Below are 15,516 nucleotides of genomic sequence, written 5' to 3'. Positions count from 1 at the left end.
TGCCAGATAAATGTCTGCAGATGGAGAAAACAAAAGCAAGTGGCATTAGTAGAATGCTTCACTGCTGTTTTATTGTCTTTAAAGCCAATCTTGTTTCTACTGAAGCAAACCTTTACTGCAGTGACAGAGGTGCTGAGCCAGGACAGCCAATGGCATGCACAGGGAGTCTCCCGAGGGCATGCTTAAAATCTTTCCTGAATTAAGACTTTAAAGCACACCCTCCTTGGGATTTGAACCCCCACATCCTATCACTTCTAAGTACTGTATACCGAATATTTACCTTTAAAAAAAAAAGTGAGTCAGGAATTTAAACAGGAATTTCAAAAACATTACCTACTATAGTTCGAAAGTAATTTAAAATAATTATCCTAAAATATGGATGAATAAGTAAGAGTGGTGTGTGCTCAGGAACTCCCACCCAGCGATCCTTTGGGTCCTGTTTTTGAAAATGTTTGTCCTGGGCTCTGATTTTTTTGGTGATGAATGAATACCTTCAGAATATCAGGGCAAAAACTGGGTGAAGCATCATGCTATCTTTCTGCATTAATTTAGCAACGTTTTGTGGAGTTTGGAAAATGTTAATTAAAATTGTGAATGAAATACGTGGTAATGAGGTATAAAAATCTTAAAGGTTTAATACTAAATATGTGCTTTACCTGTGTTAGAGAGGACAATGGGAAACGAAGCAGAAATGATTAGAAAAGCTTCGTTAGTTCTAATCTTTTTAATTTTACAACACATCTTGAATACTGAAATGAAGGATGACTATTTGATCTTCCAATTTCTATATTCATTATATTCTAACACTGCAGATAAAATTGTAGTTTTCAGATACATTTTTTTTAAACACCATTAAATAAACTATAATGCAATACGTTTACATAAATTCACTTATAATGCATACCTAAAATATTTTACTTAAGACTTATCTGGCTTGTGGAAGAAGATGAACACATGGCGATTCCAAACAGAACGTTGACCTGAAAAATTTACCTAATCATTCCTGTTAAGAGATGCTCTGTTAGAGATTCCAGGAGTCTGCCTGCTCAGGGAGGTCCTTGACAGCTTTTCAGGTTGTATTTTGTTCTGTGCCTGACAAACAACTAGCAGTAAAAATAAGAAATTCTAGCCAATGTTGATCCACATTTAAAGCGAGTGACTTGTTTGTTCCTCAGCCATAAGGGGAAGTCTTTTGGATGCATGTATTGTGAAGAAAAAAAATTAAAATCCTATCAAGAATATAATAATTGTGGATGGGGGATCATGAGGGCTGGTTTCCTGTCAAGTCACATGTACTTACCCAGTATAGCATGGTATTCTGGTATGGATTTCTTGAGATTCCTTTAACAACAACAATGGAAAATGGTACCAGGCAATCCTCTTACAGATGGGTAGGTGTTTAAGAGAGTGCTGCAAGGTACAAAAAGCTTAAACCTGAAATTTTGTGTGTAAATACAAGAAAGATACAGGACAAAAAAATTGTTACCTGGAGAGTGATGGTAATACAGTGAGCAGACATCTACATCAGGCAAAAAGTTAACCATTGCCTTACAAATCGTGTCATCATTGCTGCCTTCTTGGGAAAGGCCAAGAGCAGAAATGCTCATCCTCCTGTGTGGCCTGTGGCTTTCTATATAGGGTGGTGGAAACTCGCATGGCTGGTTCCTGGTGGTATTGTGAAGATTTCTGTCATCTCTGGTCAGCAGCAAACCTATCTGATAAGTGTGAAAGTGTACCTTCATCAGCGTTCCTACAGGACGTGTGCGCTCATGAGGGAGAGTCCTGAATTGTGTACAAGCCTCTCCTCCCTTGCCCGTATTACAACAAGGTGACGTGGCTTCTTGTGTTTTCTTTCCAGGGACACATTGATAGTCACGTGTACCAACAGTGCCACAAGTATATTTGCAGGCTTTGTCATCTTCTCAGTTATTGGCTTCATGGCAAATGAGCTCAAAGTGAATATTGAAGCTGTGGCAGACCAAGGTAGGGTACGCTGCCGTTTCGTTACTTAGACAGGCTCCTGGTGGCACCTTCAGCTCTATTATTAATGATGACGTTGACATTGGAGGTGGGAATAATGGCTTCCAACTGGAGCGGGTTAGTATACCACTTGTAGGCATTTCTGTACATGGGAAGTACCCTGGGAAGTCAAGATATTACTTGGAGCCTCCTTGTCACTGGTTTGGTAAGAGAAAGAAGCAAGCTGAGACTCATTCAAAGCTTTGTGTAAATGACTGATGGGGGGGGTAGGGTGAGCTGTCTCCTTCACATAGTCTAAGCAATCTTTTGCCTTCTGATTTGTCTCTGCTGCTGCCTTGTCAGGTCCTCCAAGGTAAAATTTGTCCCTGATGGTGGGAATCTTGGATGAGGAGACGGTGGGCTTCATGATGTCGGGAGTGGGAGAAATATGGTGAGAGGCTTATTGAGCTTCTGAACCGTGGGGAGCAAGGAGCTGTCTCCATGGGGAAATAAAAAGTTTCCAAAGAACGGGTTAGAAGATCTTGGTTAGTGAAGTGAGGTGGTTACGACAAATGGAGATCTGAAAGGTCCTGATTGTCTGAGCTGAATGTGTGAGGAATTGGTGCTGTCATGTATTATTTGGTATAAAGTAGCAGGAGGCAGGAAGGGAGGAGCTTTTGGGGTAAGATTTGGAGAAGTTTAAAGGGTTGTAGAAGTCAAATGGAATTATAGAGCGATAATTGTTACCTTAGCCTAGTCCTACATTTCTTGTGAAATGTGCAGCACCGTGGCTCTAAGCCAACCAACCCCTAGGTCTTTAAGATAATTTCGAACTGTGTTAAAAAGACAAATTTGTAATAACTGTAATAACTTGTGTAAGCATTTGCGATTCCCCCACCAGAGCTGTTTCTGTGAGCCTGAGGGTATTAAGTGTGTTGTATTAGTTTTCAGCACAGGTGGAGTAATTTCCAAGCACTGAAGGAGAGTGACTAATAGCTTCTCCATGAGCCATGGGGATGGTTCCCAATATTATTCCCCCACAACAGTGGTAGCACAGAGCAAGAGGTTGCTCTGAATGGGAGAAGGACAGAAGAATTCCAAAAATGAATGTCACATACTCATGGCTTCTATACATGACGTGTCTCACTGTCCGCATTAATGTGAAGACACTAAACATTTTTGACAGGTTTGTTGCATTCGATAAATTCAATGCCACAAGGCGCTACATGGAGCCTAAGGTATCTGACTGACGGAGCACCACGGAATCGTAGCAGTGAGTTGACAACAGGGGATAGAAATCACGACAACTTCCCATAGTTTCTGTATGATAATATCCATAGGTCATTCTGGACAAATTAGGTATGAAGGTTAATCTGCATTTAACAATGTTGTGGGAGCTAAATGGGAAACAGGCAACATGAGCTGGGGACACAGAAATTCTGTCACTGCAGGAGCAAGAGCTGGTGAAGCAGATGAAGCATTCTTTTTTTTTTTCTTGAAAAATACCTTTTCTTGGAACTCTATTGTTTCTAATTGTTTATTAGAAACCAGCTACTACAGGTGCAAGGAGAGGAACAAGATCTTGCTGCTGGTTAAGAAACAGAAGAGGCTCTTAGTTTCCTTTTGGTTATTCCTCCTCTGTAAACTGAAACATGAATAATCCCACTTCTGACCTCAGAGTTGCAATTAAAGGTGCCAGGTCACATTCAATTTCTGCAGGTCCTTCAGCTGGTAAGTGACATCCCAGCTCTGGAGGTGAGGGGAAGCCTGTGAGCTGCAGTTCAGTCACAGGAGTTAGTTAGACTGGGGCTTGAACCAGCTGACCCGTGGTGGGATGGGCTGCTAACCGGGCTGTGGATTCAGCCGGAGGGTCTGAGAGGAGAATCTCATAGGCTGTGCAGCCAGCAAACTGTTTCTTGATAGCAAGTAGAATCATAGAATGGTTTTGATTGGAAGGGACCTTTCAAGGCCATCTAGTCCAACCTCCCTGCAAAGACCAGGGACATCCGCAACCAGACCAGGTTGCTCAGAGCCCCGTCCAACCTGACCTGGGATGTGTCCAGGGATGAGGCATCTGCCACCTCTCTGGGAAACTTGTGCCAGGGTTCCACTACCCTAGTTGTGAAAAACGTCTTCCCTGTATCTAGTCTAAATCTGCCCTCTTGTAGTTTAAAACCATTACCCCTTGTCCTATCGCAACAGGCCCTGCTAAAATGTCTGTCCCCATCTTTCTTCTAAGCCCCTTTTACGTCATGGCCGGCTGCAGTAAGGTCTCCCTGGAGCCTTCTCTTCTCCAGGCTGAACAAGACCAACTGTCTCAGCCTCTCCTCACAGGAGAGGTGTTTCAGCCCTCGGATGGGTTTTGTGGCCCTCCTCTGGGCCTGCTCCAACAGGTCCATGTCTTAGTCCATGTCAAGTAGTAGGGGATACTGTGCTGGCAAGCTAATGTAACATCGATTCAGTCTTCAGTGCCTCATCTCTTCCACTTGGTCTGCCAGTCATCTAAGTGGGAACAGAAAAGTTTCATTCGCATCCACGTTCTCTGTTTGGATTAGACCATTGTGTTTGAAAAACTCCTATGTGAGGCCAGGTGTTTCAGGAGTAATGTCTCTATTAATCTTTTTATTTTAGACTTTGCCTTCACCCTAAAACAGTAAAACAAACAGAAAACAACCCCAAAATCTAAACCGCGTGGCACTCCCCAAAATTATTTGTAAGGAGTTAGAGTCCTCGGGATCTAGAGTCCTGTGCTCTAGAAGAACCTGTGCTCAGGTGAAGCTGCAGTGGAAGCTCCAAAGGGATGGATGGAGCGGGGACAGAGAGACATAGCTGGTAGGGATGGTGGAGGAAACAGTTGGTTCAGCTGGTTCATCGCCCTGGCGATGACATAATATTTAGCGCAGGGGTTTGCAACACCTTTTCTGGTGAGTGCTTGTTGGTGGTCTTTGAGTGAACGACAAGTCACAGGCTGGAGCGCTCTGTTCCCAGCTGTTTCAGCAGCTGTTCAAGGGGATGTGAAAAAAGCTGTCATGAGACAGTCTCATTGTAGGGCTGTCAGTGCGTTTGTAAGAGCCCATTTAGGCTATTTAAAAATATTTCGTAAGGGTGCAGCTTCACTGCTCTCTCTGAGAGGGGAAACAAAATTTAGTCACGGAATAGAAGATGACTGTACAGTAGGAATAGAGTGGAGATTAGGGATAACCACAGACTGAGTTAGCACGTGGAATTAACAGAATTAAAAAGCAGACTCAAGAAGTGGGGAGAAGAGCCAGCCCTTATCCCTGCTACCTTTTTTTATTCTAAAGTTGTATTTGCTTTTGCGGTGAAGGAGAAAACAGACAAAATGATGAAACATAACATCCCTTCAAGTTTTCAAAACCTCAAATGAAATTGTTAGTGGAAATGGAAAGGGATTTTTTCTGTTTTCCTTTTATTCCCTCCTAAAATTTTAATCTGAAGTACACGGTATTTTTTTCATATAGAATCTTCTTTTCAGGAAAAGATCATGTATTTCTTGAGCAAATAAACCACATATCATGGCGGGAAAGACAGGACAATCTAGTTTTGTTGACTCTTAGTTTGATGGTGCGGTTGAAGAATTTTAGTAATTTAAAATGGAAGTTCAAGGTCATTTTACATTTTTTGTTTCAACACATATAAAACCCTTGGGGTTTTCCTGGTTTTAACAGACTTTTAGGAAGAGTTCATACCCACCTAAGTCTCCGAAGATGGAGAAGAGGGGAGCTAGCCTCCCTGTGGTTCTTTACCTGTGCCTGGATGCTCCCTGGCATGTGATATCTTGGAGAGTTATGAGGGGTGGAGATGGAGAGATGTGCAGTTTCATATTCTAAAATTAAACTTTTACTAAAAGTGTGATTAATGGGACCTCATTATTCCAAAACTTAATTAAACTTCTATGTGCAGGAAGCTAGTGCAAACAGCCCTTGAGTCTAATAGTCAAGAAGAAATCTTTAATCAAGTGATGAAAGAATGCGTTCATGAATACATAGTAGTTCTACATGCGCCTGCCTATTCCAAAAAGCCATTTTTCTGCAGCACATTTTAAAGGCAGCAACATGTACTGAGTCATGTACAACGTTATTTTTTCACTGTGTTGTTAACTCTCCCATTTGTCTTTTGTCCAGAAGGAACACCAAACACTCCGCAAGCTTCCCGTGGAAATTACTTCACACGCTGCCAAACCCGTGTGTTTTTCTCAGTATGTGAGAAAGCAAGAGTGTTCTCTCGAACAGAAACAGTGTGGGGAGCTTTAGGCAATGGGATGCAAGAATCTAGGTTAGAAATGGCCAGGACAGAGTGAGTTTGGAGCCCCTTCTCATGGCATGGGTCATGGAATTGGCACAACTTGGCTCTCATTTCTATCTCGCCTGCCAGGAAACATCCTTCGGAGCATTTGAAGTGAGCAGTCCTTTAGCTGGGATAAATAGGAAAAAAGTGCCATCTCCTGCAATGCTACCACCACCTTCCTGCAGCCTTTCCTCCCAGGCAATTCTAAGCATACTTGTAAAAATATTTTTTCTTTACAGTCACTAAAAATTATAGCCCAAGATATCAAACCAACAAAGAAAGGAAAATTCCTGGTTAAGGCTTTAAAAGACCCCGGTTCCTTATTTTTTCTACTGTGCATTATTTCTGAATTTCTTGTGGATTTTTTTAGATTCGTGGTAGTTATTCCCTTGTGTTTGGTATTAGCTCTGCACATCTGCTATGTTCTCTCCTTCTCATTTGACTGTATGCTGATGAGTTCAAGAAGAGTGTTTTCTGCTCAGCCTTGTAGTACTGAGCTGTGAGTGTTTGCTATGTTGACCTAAGGCTGGGTTGCTAATTGGCGGGGACAGTGGCAGGAATTTATCACAGAGCAGGAAAACAATATAGCTGCAGTACATGATTTTTGTTTATTTTTCGTACTTGGGGATCAGTATATTAGTATACTGGTTAAATATGGACTCTGCAGTTTGGAAAGTAGGAGTGTATGAGTGTTTTGAAACTTAGGGGCAAAATAGAAATGAATCATGTGAGGCTAAATTCTGTAAATAGGAGAGACTAAATCTGATCTTTTTTGCTTTTATCAAGCAAAGTAATATTGTATTATACTTTGAGTAATATTGTATTATACTTTGAGTAATATTGTATTATACTTTGAAACATGACTCTTGGTCTCCCGTTTTTCCATTTAGTCAACAACGTTAACGCAATGCAAGATATCACAGTCTTTATTTTTCTCATTTTTAGGTCCAGGAATTGCTTTCGTGGTTTACCCAGAAGCTTTAACTAGGCTTCCCCTTTCTCCGTTCTGGGCTATAATATTCTTTTTGATGCTTCTGACACTTGGATTGGACACTATGGTAAACTGCTTCCCCCCCTCCCCCCTTTTCCTCTTGCTTTTCCTATTTATTTGTTTGGAGAACCATGAGATTACTTGCTATTTTCCATGTGGTCAGTGAACCACTTTGCAAAAAGAGGAATAAAGTAGGGTCATCAATGCTGAAATCTTTTGGGTGAAGCTTTGGCGTTGACATCTGAGCATTTAATACCTAGGATCCGAAATAGGATCATGGAATAGTTTGGGTTGGAAGGGACCTTTAAAGGCCATCTAGTCCAACCCCCTGCGGTGAGCAGGGACATCTGCAACTACATCAGGTTGCTCAGAGCCCCGTCCAACCTGACCTGGGATGTTGCCAGGGATGGGACATCTACCACCTCTCTGGGCAACCTGGGCCAGTGTTTCACCACCCTTGTTGTAAAAAATGTCTTCCTTTAGTCTAAATCTACTTTCTTTTAAACCTATTACCCCTTGTTCTTATCGTGACAGGCCAATACTCTTGCTCGTACTCCAATATATCCAGCTGGACCACTTTGTGTACATTGTGCACACTGAAATGAATCCTTTCATTTTGTCTTTCAGTTTGCCACAATTGAGACGATAGTGACCTCCGTTTCGGATGAGTTCCCCAAATACTTACGTACACACAAGGCACTGTTCACTCTCGGGTGCTGCATCTCCTTTTTCATCATGGGATTTCCTATGATCACTCAGGTAATAATATTGTCTTTGCGCATCACTGTCTGTCCCCAGCCCCCCTCTGGTGGCCGCTCTCCTCCTGCGCAAGTTGCGAAAGAGTAACCTGAATTCTGCCGCATGCGCAGAGACGCTGGGTGAGTCTGAAAGCCTTATATTATTTTTTTTTTACGGATGCTTTGACTGAGATACACTTAAAAGACTTTGCGGTTCAAATCTTTCTGAGAATCGACTTTTAACGTTTTCCCTAGCCAAACATATCCAGAGTAGTAATGTAAATTAGGCATTCATTTAAGGGAAAAAAAAAAGTTTGTATGTCATATAAGAATGCACACCAGTTTTGGGTGCCTTGCCTCCCAGATTAGATGTATACTGATAGTCTTGGCAAACTGTGGAGTTATTAATGAAATTCTCATCTACTGTTGATAATCTTCAGTGTCTTTTGTGCACTAATTCCTCCAGCATTATAAACTCTCAGCAATTTCAAGAGGAGGTGCACAAAATCCATCTTAATATTTTATTCATCCGTTTCCCCCCTTTTTCTTTTTTTCACCTCACCTCGTTACCTACCAGCCCAGCTTTGCTGCTCTAAAGCCTAGGATGGATTCAGTCCTTCCTGCACTTGAATTATGCTGCTTAACCTCTGCCCTGAAGATGGGGCATTATATCCTTTCCAAAGAGATGAGCTGGACTCGCTATTACAGTATTCCTGGTTTCAATGGTAACTTTGCTTTTGACATAGTATCAAGTGGTTAGAGACACTGCTGGTGGAAGGTCTGGTCTGGAAGGACTGAAACCAATGTCTTCCCAAGGTGTGACAGCTACAAGACTCAGGTGTACCCTCTACTTTTTTCTTGTTGGATTTGAGATCCCTTCAGCCAGAAGGAAGAAACTGTAGTACAGCATGAGCCTGTGTCCGGCCAACGTTTGGATGCTTACTTGGGATAGAGAGTCCTGGGTCCTGCTCCTGTCCATTTTTCCTCCCTTAGCAACAGTTAGAGTTGTGACACCTACAAAGAGAGGCATCACGTACATGCTGTGAGTAATGGCTCTTTTATCCTTTTTTTCTTTAGGGTGGAATGTATATGTTACAGCTTGTGGACACTTACGCAGCTTCTTATTCTCTTGTCATCATTGCCATCTTCGAGCTCGTTGGAGTTTCCTATATATATGGTAAGAAAAAATATTCTTATTGAACAGCCCATGTCAAAGTAACCTTTTAGCACATGGTAAAGTAGCTGGTAACAGGAAATTCTTAGGGAAAGGAGTAACGCTGCTTTTTTTTTTTTTAAATAAAAAGCTTCAGAATTTCCTTATTTTGAACAGAAACATAATGGGGCTTCATTACTATAGGATTTCTTTAAAAACATGTATTCAAAAGACTTTCATATAGTCTAATACCCTCTTCCCAGCAGTAGCTTAAAGCCAGTGCTTAGAGATGAGTATAAGAACAGGACAAGCATTTAGTGACACTTTGCTAGGGGCTCTTGCACACTCCAGCAGTTTTAGGCTCAGAGACTTCTGGAGCCAGAAGTGGTAACTTTGCATTTAACAACTTTTGAAGGATTTCTTTTCCATGTACACACCCAGCTTTCCCTTTATCCCATCTGTCCGTAACACAGAATCAAGACTATGCAGCTACTCAGGCTGATTAATTATGCACAGTGGCAACACCAGTTATGTCGGTTCATGCTGACGTACATTAAATTATGAGCGAGATCCTCAACTCGTATAAAGCAGTGCAGTTACCTTGGTGCTACTGTAGCTACATCGGTTGATACCAGTTGGTGATTTGCTCCCAAACTTATCCAGTGTTTTCAGGAGATAGATTCTTGGAAATGTGTGATCTCGGATGGTTGTGGTAGGAGATGTGAAGATCTCCCTACATGACAGATGATGAATTTATGTCTGGAGTGTGGTGGTGCCGCTTAAAGCTTGCCTTCAAAAGCAAAATAAGATCTGAATCTCAGTGTTAGAGATGACAAAGATGAGTCTGTTTCCACTGTTGCTGTGGACAGGAATGAATTCTATGTTTTGCATCAGCTAGACATAAACAATCCTGAAATGTTCTGTTGAAAGTGCATATATAGCAACATGATCTTAGGCTCTAGTCCTGTGCACTATATACTTCGATCTATCTATATTGTGGGGTCCACTCTGTAATACAAATGCATTAAAAAACCATACGTAATTCAATACATGCCGAATTTGTTGCTCTTGCTTGAGAAACGAATTTTATAGACAGGACAGGGAATCAGCCCTTCCTTGTTTTCTCCGATCTCATGGAAATACAGAAGTGTATTTTATCGCCACTGACATCCAATCCAGTGAGAAGGCTCGAGTTTTTTGTAAGCTGAATAAGATATGACCCAGTAAGTATAAGGGTTTGGGTTTTTTTTCCCTTTTTCCGCCTCGTGTGCTTGCTGAGAGCACGCCTGAACAACTCTGTGCTAAAGCACTAGATGTTGTCACTCTTGGCCAGCAGTGACTACAGCATCGCCCAGTCTGTGCCGAAAAGATTGCCCCCTTCGAAGCCGTTGCCATCAGTGTGCAAGATAAAAATTCCTTGCTTAGAATATTTTTAAATAACCCTAAGACTACTTAAACCTGTAGAATTCCTTCGTTCTGTATGTTTTTTAATAAGGATGGAGGTAAATAGGGAGGAAACACTGGCTCTGTTCCTTTCCTCCTCTGAACACTGTGTGGCAGAAGCACTACAAACCTGCCTTTGTGGAAGAACATATTATTGGGCTTATAAACAAAATTGCTCTGGCTAGTGCCTGCTTTGCCCAACGAATTCAGTATCCATTAAAACCCTAACTTTTATGAAAAACAGAAAATAATACAGAAATAGTTACAGCACTGCAAAGGAAGGACTTGAACAGAGAAGAATAATTTTTTTTTTAAGCTATGTATTATTTTAATGTAATCAGACTTGGAAAAGATCTGCCAATTACAAATCGCTCTTTCTATGCTTTCTGTACCAACTGATTGTTAATCAACAGATGTTACTAAAGCCTTTAATATGAACTATTTCAAAAATTATTCCCTGGAATTAACCATTTGCTAGACTAAAGAGCTTTCAGTCTTTTACAGAAAAAAGGAAAGATTTACTTTACAAACCGTATCTGCTTGACTAATGTATCATAGCTACTTCTACTGCATTAAAGGTACTTTTCTAAGGACTTTTCATAGGAATACAGCTTGTATATTTGTGATTTGCATGTTATAAATACAAGTGAAGCTGCTGCTTTTGTTATATTCCTTCAAGCAGTGCTTAAAATTGGCATAATATATTTTCAAGCTCTGACAATTGCTGTTTTACGCTCTGCTGACACCTTTCTCTGTATACATGTACTCTTCATAGCAAGCAGGCTGGCACAATAGTGGCAGGTGCTTTTATGATGAAATAAATCTGTCTTTAGTTCTTGTTACATGTTCTGCTTGCTGAGCTTGTTGAGATTTTTAAATTAAAAAGAGGCACACTTGGTTATTTCCTTGCAATCGTTTATTTTTCAGTAGGATCAGTGCTACATAATCCAGTCAAATGATGTTTTTTATTTCACATGCTGGTATAGATGTTTATTCTCTAGTTATTTAGATTATGATGCATGACTGGTAAAGAGTAGCTTAGAGCTGCAGGTATTAATTTAATAATCAGCATAATTCCCGCTGTTGCATCTTGTAACGTGAAGCTAAATACCAAGACCCTTGTGCTTGAGCAAAACACCATTGGAAACTGAAAATGTATGATCTTAGCTGTGTTCGTGCTCCTTCTAGATCTGTTGTTTGACAGTCTGTTGTTGGGAAGGCTCGTTGTCAGAGCGAGTGGTAACTGCTGCAGTGTCTTTGTAGAAAGTGTTAGTAATTCTGGATGTTTTACTGTAGCAGAATACTGAAGCAGTTGTCTGTCTCGGTTGGCGTTCTCCTTTTTAATGGATTTTATATCTGCAGCACTTATGAATACATCATCCTACTTTAGGGGGTGGAAATGGAGATATGGACTATCATGTATGGTTTATTTCCCAAAGTCACTCAGCAGGCCTGACTGATCTGAGAGGGAGACCAGACGTACTGAGATTTAATTGGCGTTCTGTTAACTAAAGTGTCCTTTGCATTTTTCTGTGGAACTTGATGAACCTATTTCCAGTCTTCACTGGGAACGAGATGAGTACTGTGTAATCCCTGTACCTGTTTACACGCATTTGACTCCTGAACTGCTACTATTTAGAAGTAGTTTATTTATTCACAGCCTGAAGCTGTGAATATCTACCGACAATTCCAAGAAGGAACTAAATTTTTTAATTGGAGTTTCAAACAGATCTGTGCAAATTTGCATGAAGCTTGCATGAGTTTAGGAGGCAGAAGCCCCTGGTAACTACCCAGTTAGGTGTAACTCCTGTGCAGCAGCAAGTGTGGCTGAAGTACGGACGAGCTTCAGACTCTGTGGAAAGACCCTTCAGTCCACACCTTGTGCTGCTGCAACTAGTTGAAAGGTAGTTTTGTTCCCACCACGGTGCGCCGCAGGGATGAGCGCTGTGTCAGCATCTCCCGGGCAGCTCGCTGCAGACAGGGCACTGAACTGTGACAAGCAGGTACATAAACCACAGGGGCAAATGGTTTAGTTGCGGCGAAGATCTCCTTTGAGGTCCACAACACGGTGAGCCCGGGGGTTACGGGCGGTCCAGGCATACAAAGCTCTATTACAAAATGGAGAAGCACACGATGAGTCAGATGGGTGCTGAAGTATGGTGATTCCACGGGCCGTAAAAATTACACATATTTTACAGAGAAGAGAAAAGGCTTTCTGAAGAAGAGCATTTGCTGTAGTCAGTGAAAAAGAGAAAAAGAGGGAGAGAAATTACGATTACAGGAAAGAAGTGACACCTGGGTCACCTTGGGTTAGTTTTCTAAGCTTACATCCACTGCACTACTTTTTCCCTCCCATAAATATGGTTCTTGCAATACCATCCTCTTGTTTAATTTCTCGATTTTTCTTCTGTATTTCTTATCATAACAGAGTGGTTTTTAGCTTTTCTCTGACATGTTTTCCTGCCTGAATGGGCTCGCTCTGCCCACCCCCTGAGCTGGACCTTTAGGGCTGCCCTAGCACCATCCAGCCCTGCTGCTTTCTTAGAGGTGCCTCAGAAGACACTGAGTAATGAGCCATTGCTATTTTTTTACCTTCCTAATTCTTGGAACAGTCAGGTGAATAGATTTATTTCTCCTTGATATCAACAGAAGGGCTTTGAAATTAGCTGGATCAAGGCTGGGGATTAGCCTGTCTTATATTCAGCAGCTGCAGTGGCCAGCTGTAAGGGCAATAAGAACATAAAGCAGTTTATTACTTTTGTTCCAAGTATTTCCTCCCTTACTCAGTGACTTCTCTCCAATACTTAAGCTCCATCCCTGTCCCCACATCATAAAAGTTAGACTAAATGCTGTAGAATAATGCTTTGTAAAATGTAAATGACGGCAACGATCACCTGCTTTATTAGATAAAATTGGCCCAAGTTGAAAATGTTTGTGTGACGGAGGAGCTCAGCCTTGGACCCCGGACCTCCCTCCTCTTACCATTGTTAGAAAAGCTGGAACAAATTTCAGTTTTGTTTTTATTACTTTTGGATAAATTACTGATAGCTGCATCGAGTAGGGGCCGTTTCCCTAAACAGCTCTGTAGAACACAGCTGAAAAGCGGACTGGCACGGATCAGATGGGCAATCGCAGCTGCTGGGCCAGCTCTCCTCTTCCCGTCGCGTGGCACGGCTGCAGAGGTGGCTGAAATACCCTTTCCCAATCTTGTATGTTCTATTAACCCAAGTAACTTTATAGACACAATCAATCTGAAGAATTAACACGTCAGTCGATCTGTTCAAACAACATTGAATATAATTTAAGATATTTGCAAGTGCTCTCTAATAATTCTCTGTATTGCTTACGTATCAGTTGAAAAATAACAGGATATTATCAGCTTCAACGCTAAGTGATACGGTCATACCCCAGTCACATAGTGGGTATAGAGAAGCTCAGTATTGTCTGCGCTGAAGCAGGTATACAGATATTAATAAGGTTAATCTTCACGGTGAAATATAACAAGCATACACATAGTTGCAGGTAAGCAGTACGTACTATTAGCGCTTTAACCCAGCAACCTACCGAACACTTAGTCGCTATGTAAAAGCTCAATTTTGCTTTAATCCTTAGGAAGCAAGTATTTTATTGGAACGGTTCCCACCATGGTAGTCTCATTCGTTACTGCGTGGTTAGATCCTCCACTGAAGTTTTTGACCAACAAGTCAGAGTTTGGTTTTGTAATGAGACACAGGGGAGATGACAAGAGCTGTGTTGCAAATTGCAGCTGGGTTCTTTCACACCTAATTGCGTTTACATTTGCTGTTTACAGGGTTGCAGAGGTTTTGTGAAGATATAGAAATGATGATTGGATTCCAGCCAAGCAAATTCTGGAGAGTCTGTTGGGCATTTGTGACCCCTACTATTTTAACAGTAAGCAAAAATTTTTTTGTCTGTCTTCTGCAGAGAGTTTTGTTGTTGTTTCTTCATCGCTCATGATGTTTCTGAATGGCAGTAATTAAATCGTGGATGCAGATACCTAGACACACGCACACACACACACGTGTGCACACCTGTTCTTGCATGTGAGTGTAGTAGATGAAACAGAGCGTAAGTAATGGTATTTTTGGTAGAGAGGGATGGTGAGTCTCCACACGCTGCTATGGCAGCCTTTCCCTGCCAGTGCCAAATGCTGCTGTGGCACACCACTGCACGGCAGTGGTTTGGATCGCTATACGTGTGGTGTAATATATCACAGAATCATTAAGGTTGGAAACGACCTTCAAGATCATCAGGTCCAACCATCAACCCAACACCCCCATGCCCACTAAACCATGTCCTGAAGCGCCACATCCACACGTTTTTTGAACACCTCCGGTGATGGTGACTCCACCACCTCCCTGGGCAGCCTGTTCCAATGCTTGACCACCCTCTCGGTGAAGAAATTTTTCCTAATATCCAATCTAAACCTCCCCTGGCGCAACTTGAGGCCATTTTCTCTCATCCTATCGCTTGTTACTTGGGAGAAGAGACCAACATCCACCTCACCACAACCCCCTTTCAGGTAGTTGTAGAGAGCGATAAGGTCTCCCCTCAGCCTCCTCTTCTCCAGACTCAACAACCCCAGTTCCCTCAGCCGCTCCTCATCAGACTTGTGCTCCAGACCCCTCGCCAGCTTCGCTGCCCTTCTCTGGACACACTCAAGCACCTCAATGTCCTTCTTGTAGTGAGGGGCCCAAAACCGAACACAGGATTCGAGGTGCGCCCTCACCGGGGCCGAGTACAAGGGCACGATCACTTCCCTACTCCTGCTGGCCACACTAGTGCTGATACAGGCCAGGATGCTGTTGGCCGCCTTGGCCACCTGGGCACACTGCTGGCTCATGTTCAGCCGGCTGTCAGCCAGCATCTCCAAGTCCCTTTCCGCTGGGCAGCTCTCCAGCCAC

At 42.2% G+C, this 15,516-nt stretch overlaps 1 protein-coding gene across 1 annotated transcript in view; it reads left to right on the top strand.

The window, feature by feature from the left end:
- Nucleotides 1–15,516, top strand: part of SLC6A5 (solute carrier family 6 member 5) — a 31,738-nt gene that overhangs the window by 10,459 nt on the left and 5,763 nt on the right. Inside the window, exons 9-13 of the mRNA XM_082000128.1 lie at nt 1,859–1,983; nt 7,213–7,325; nt 7,886–8,017; nt 9,073–9,172; nt 14,403–14,503. Of these exons, the coding sequence (XP_081856254.1) occupies nt 1,859–1,983; nt 7,213–7,325; nt 7,886–8,017; nt 9,073–9,172; nt 14,403–14,503 (571 nt within the window). The remainder of the gene's footprint in view (nt 1–1,858; nt 1,984–7,212; nt 7,326–7,885; nt 8,018–9,072; nt 9,173–14,402; nt 14,504–15,516) is intronic.

Source organism: Phaethon aethereus (assembly GCF_964289735.1).
Source record: "Phaethon aethereus genome assembly, chromosome: 5".
NCBI classification, from domain to species: domain Eukaryota; kingdom Metazoa; phylum Chordata; class Aves; order Phaethontiformes; family Phaethontidae; genus Phaethon; species Phaethon aethereus.
This window is presented reverse-complemented; position numbering and strand designations above follow the sequence as displayed.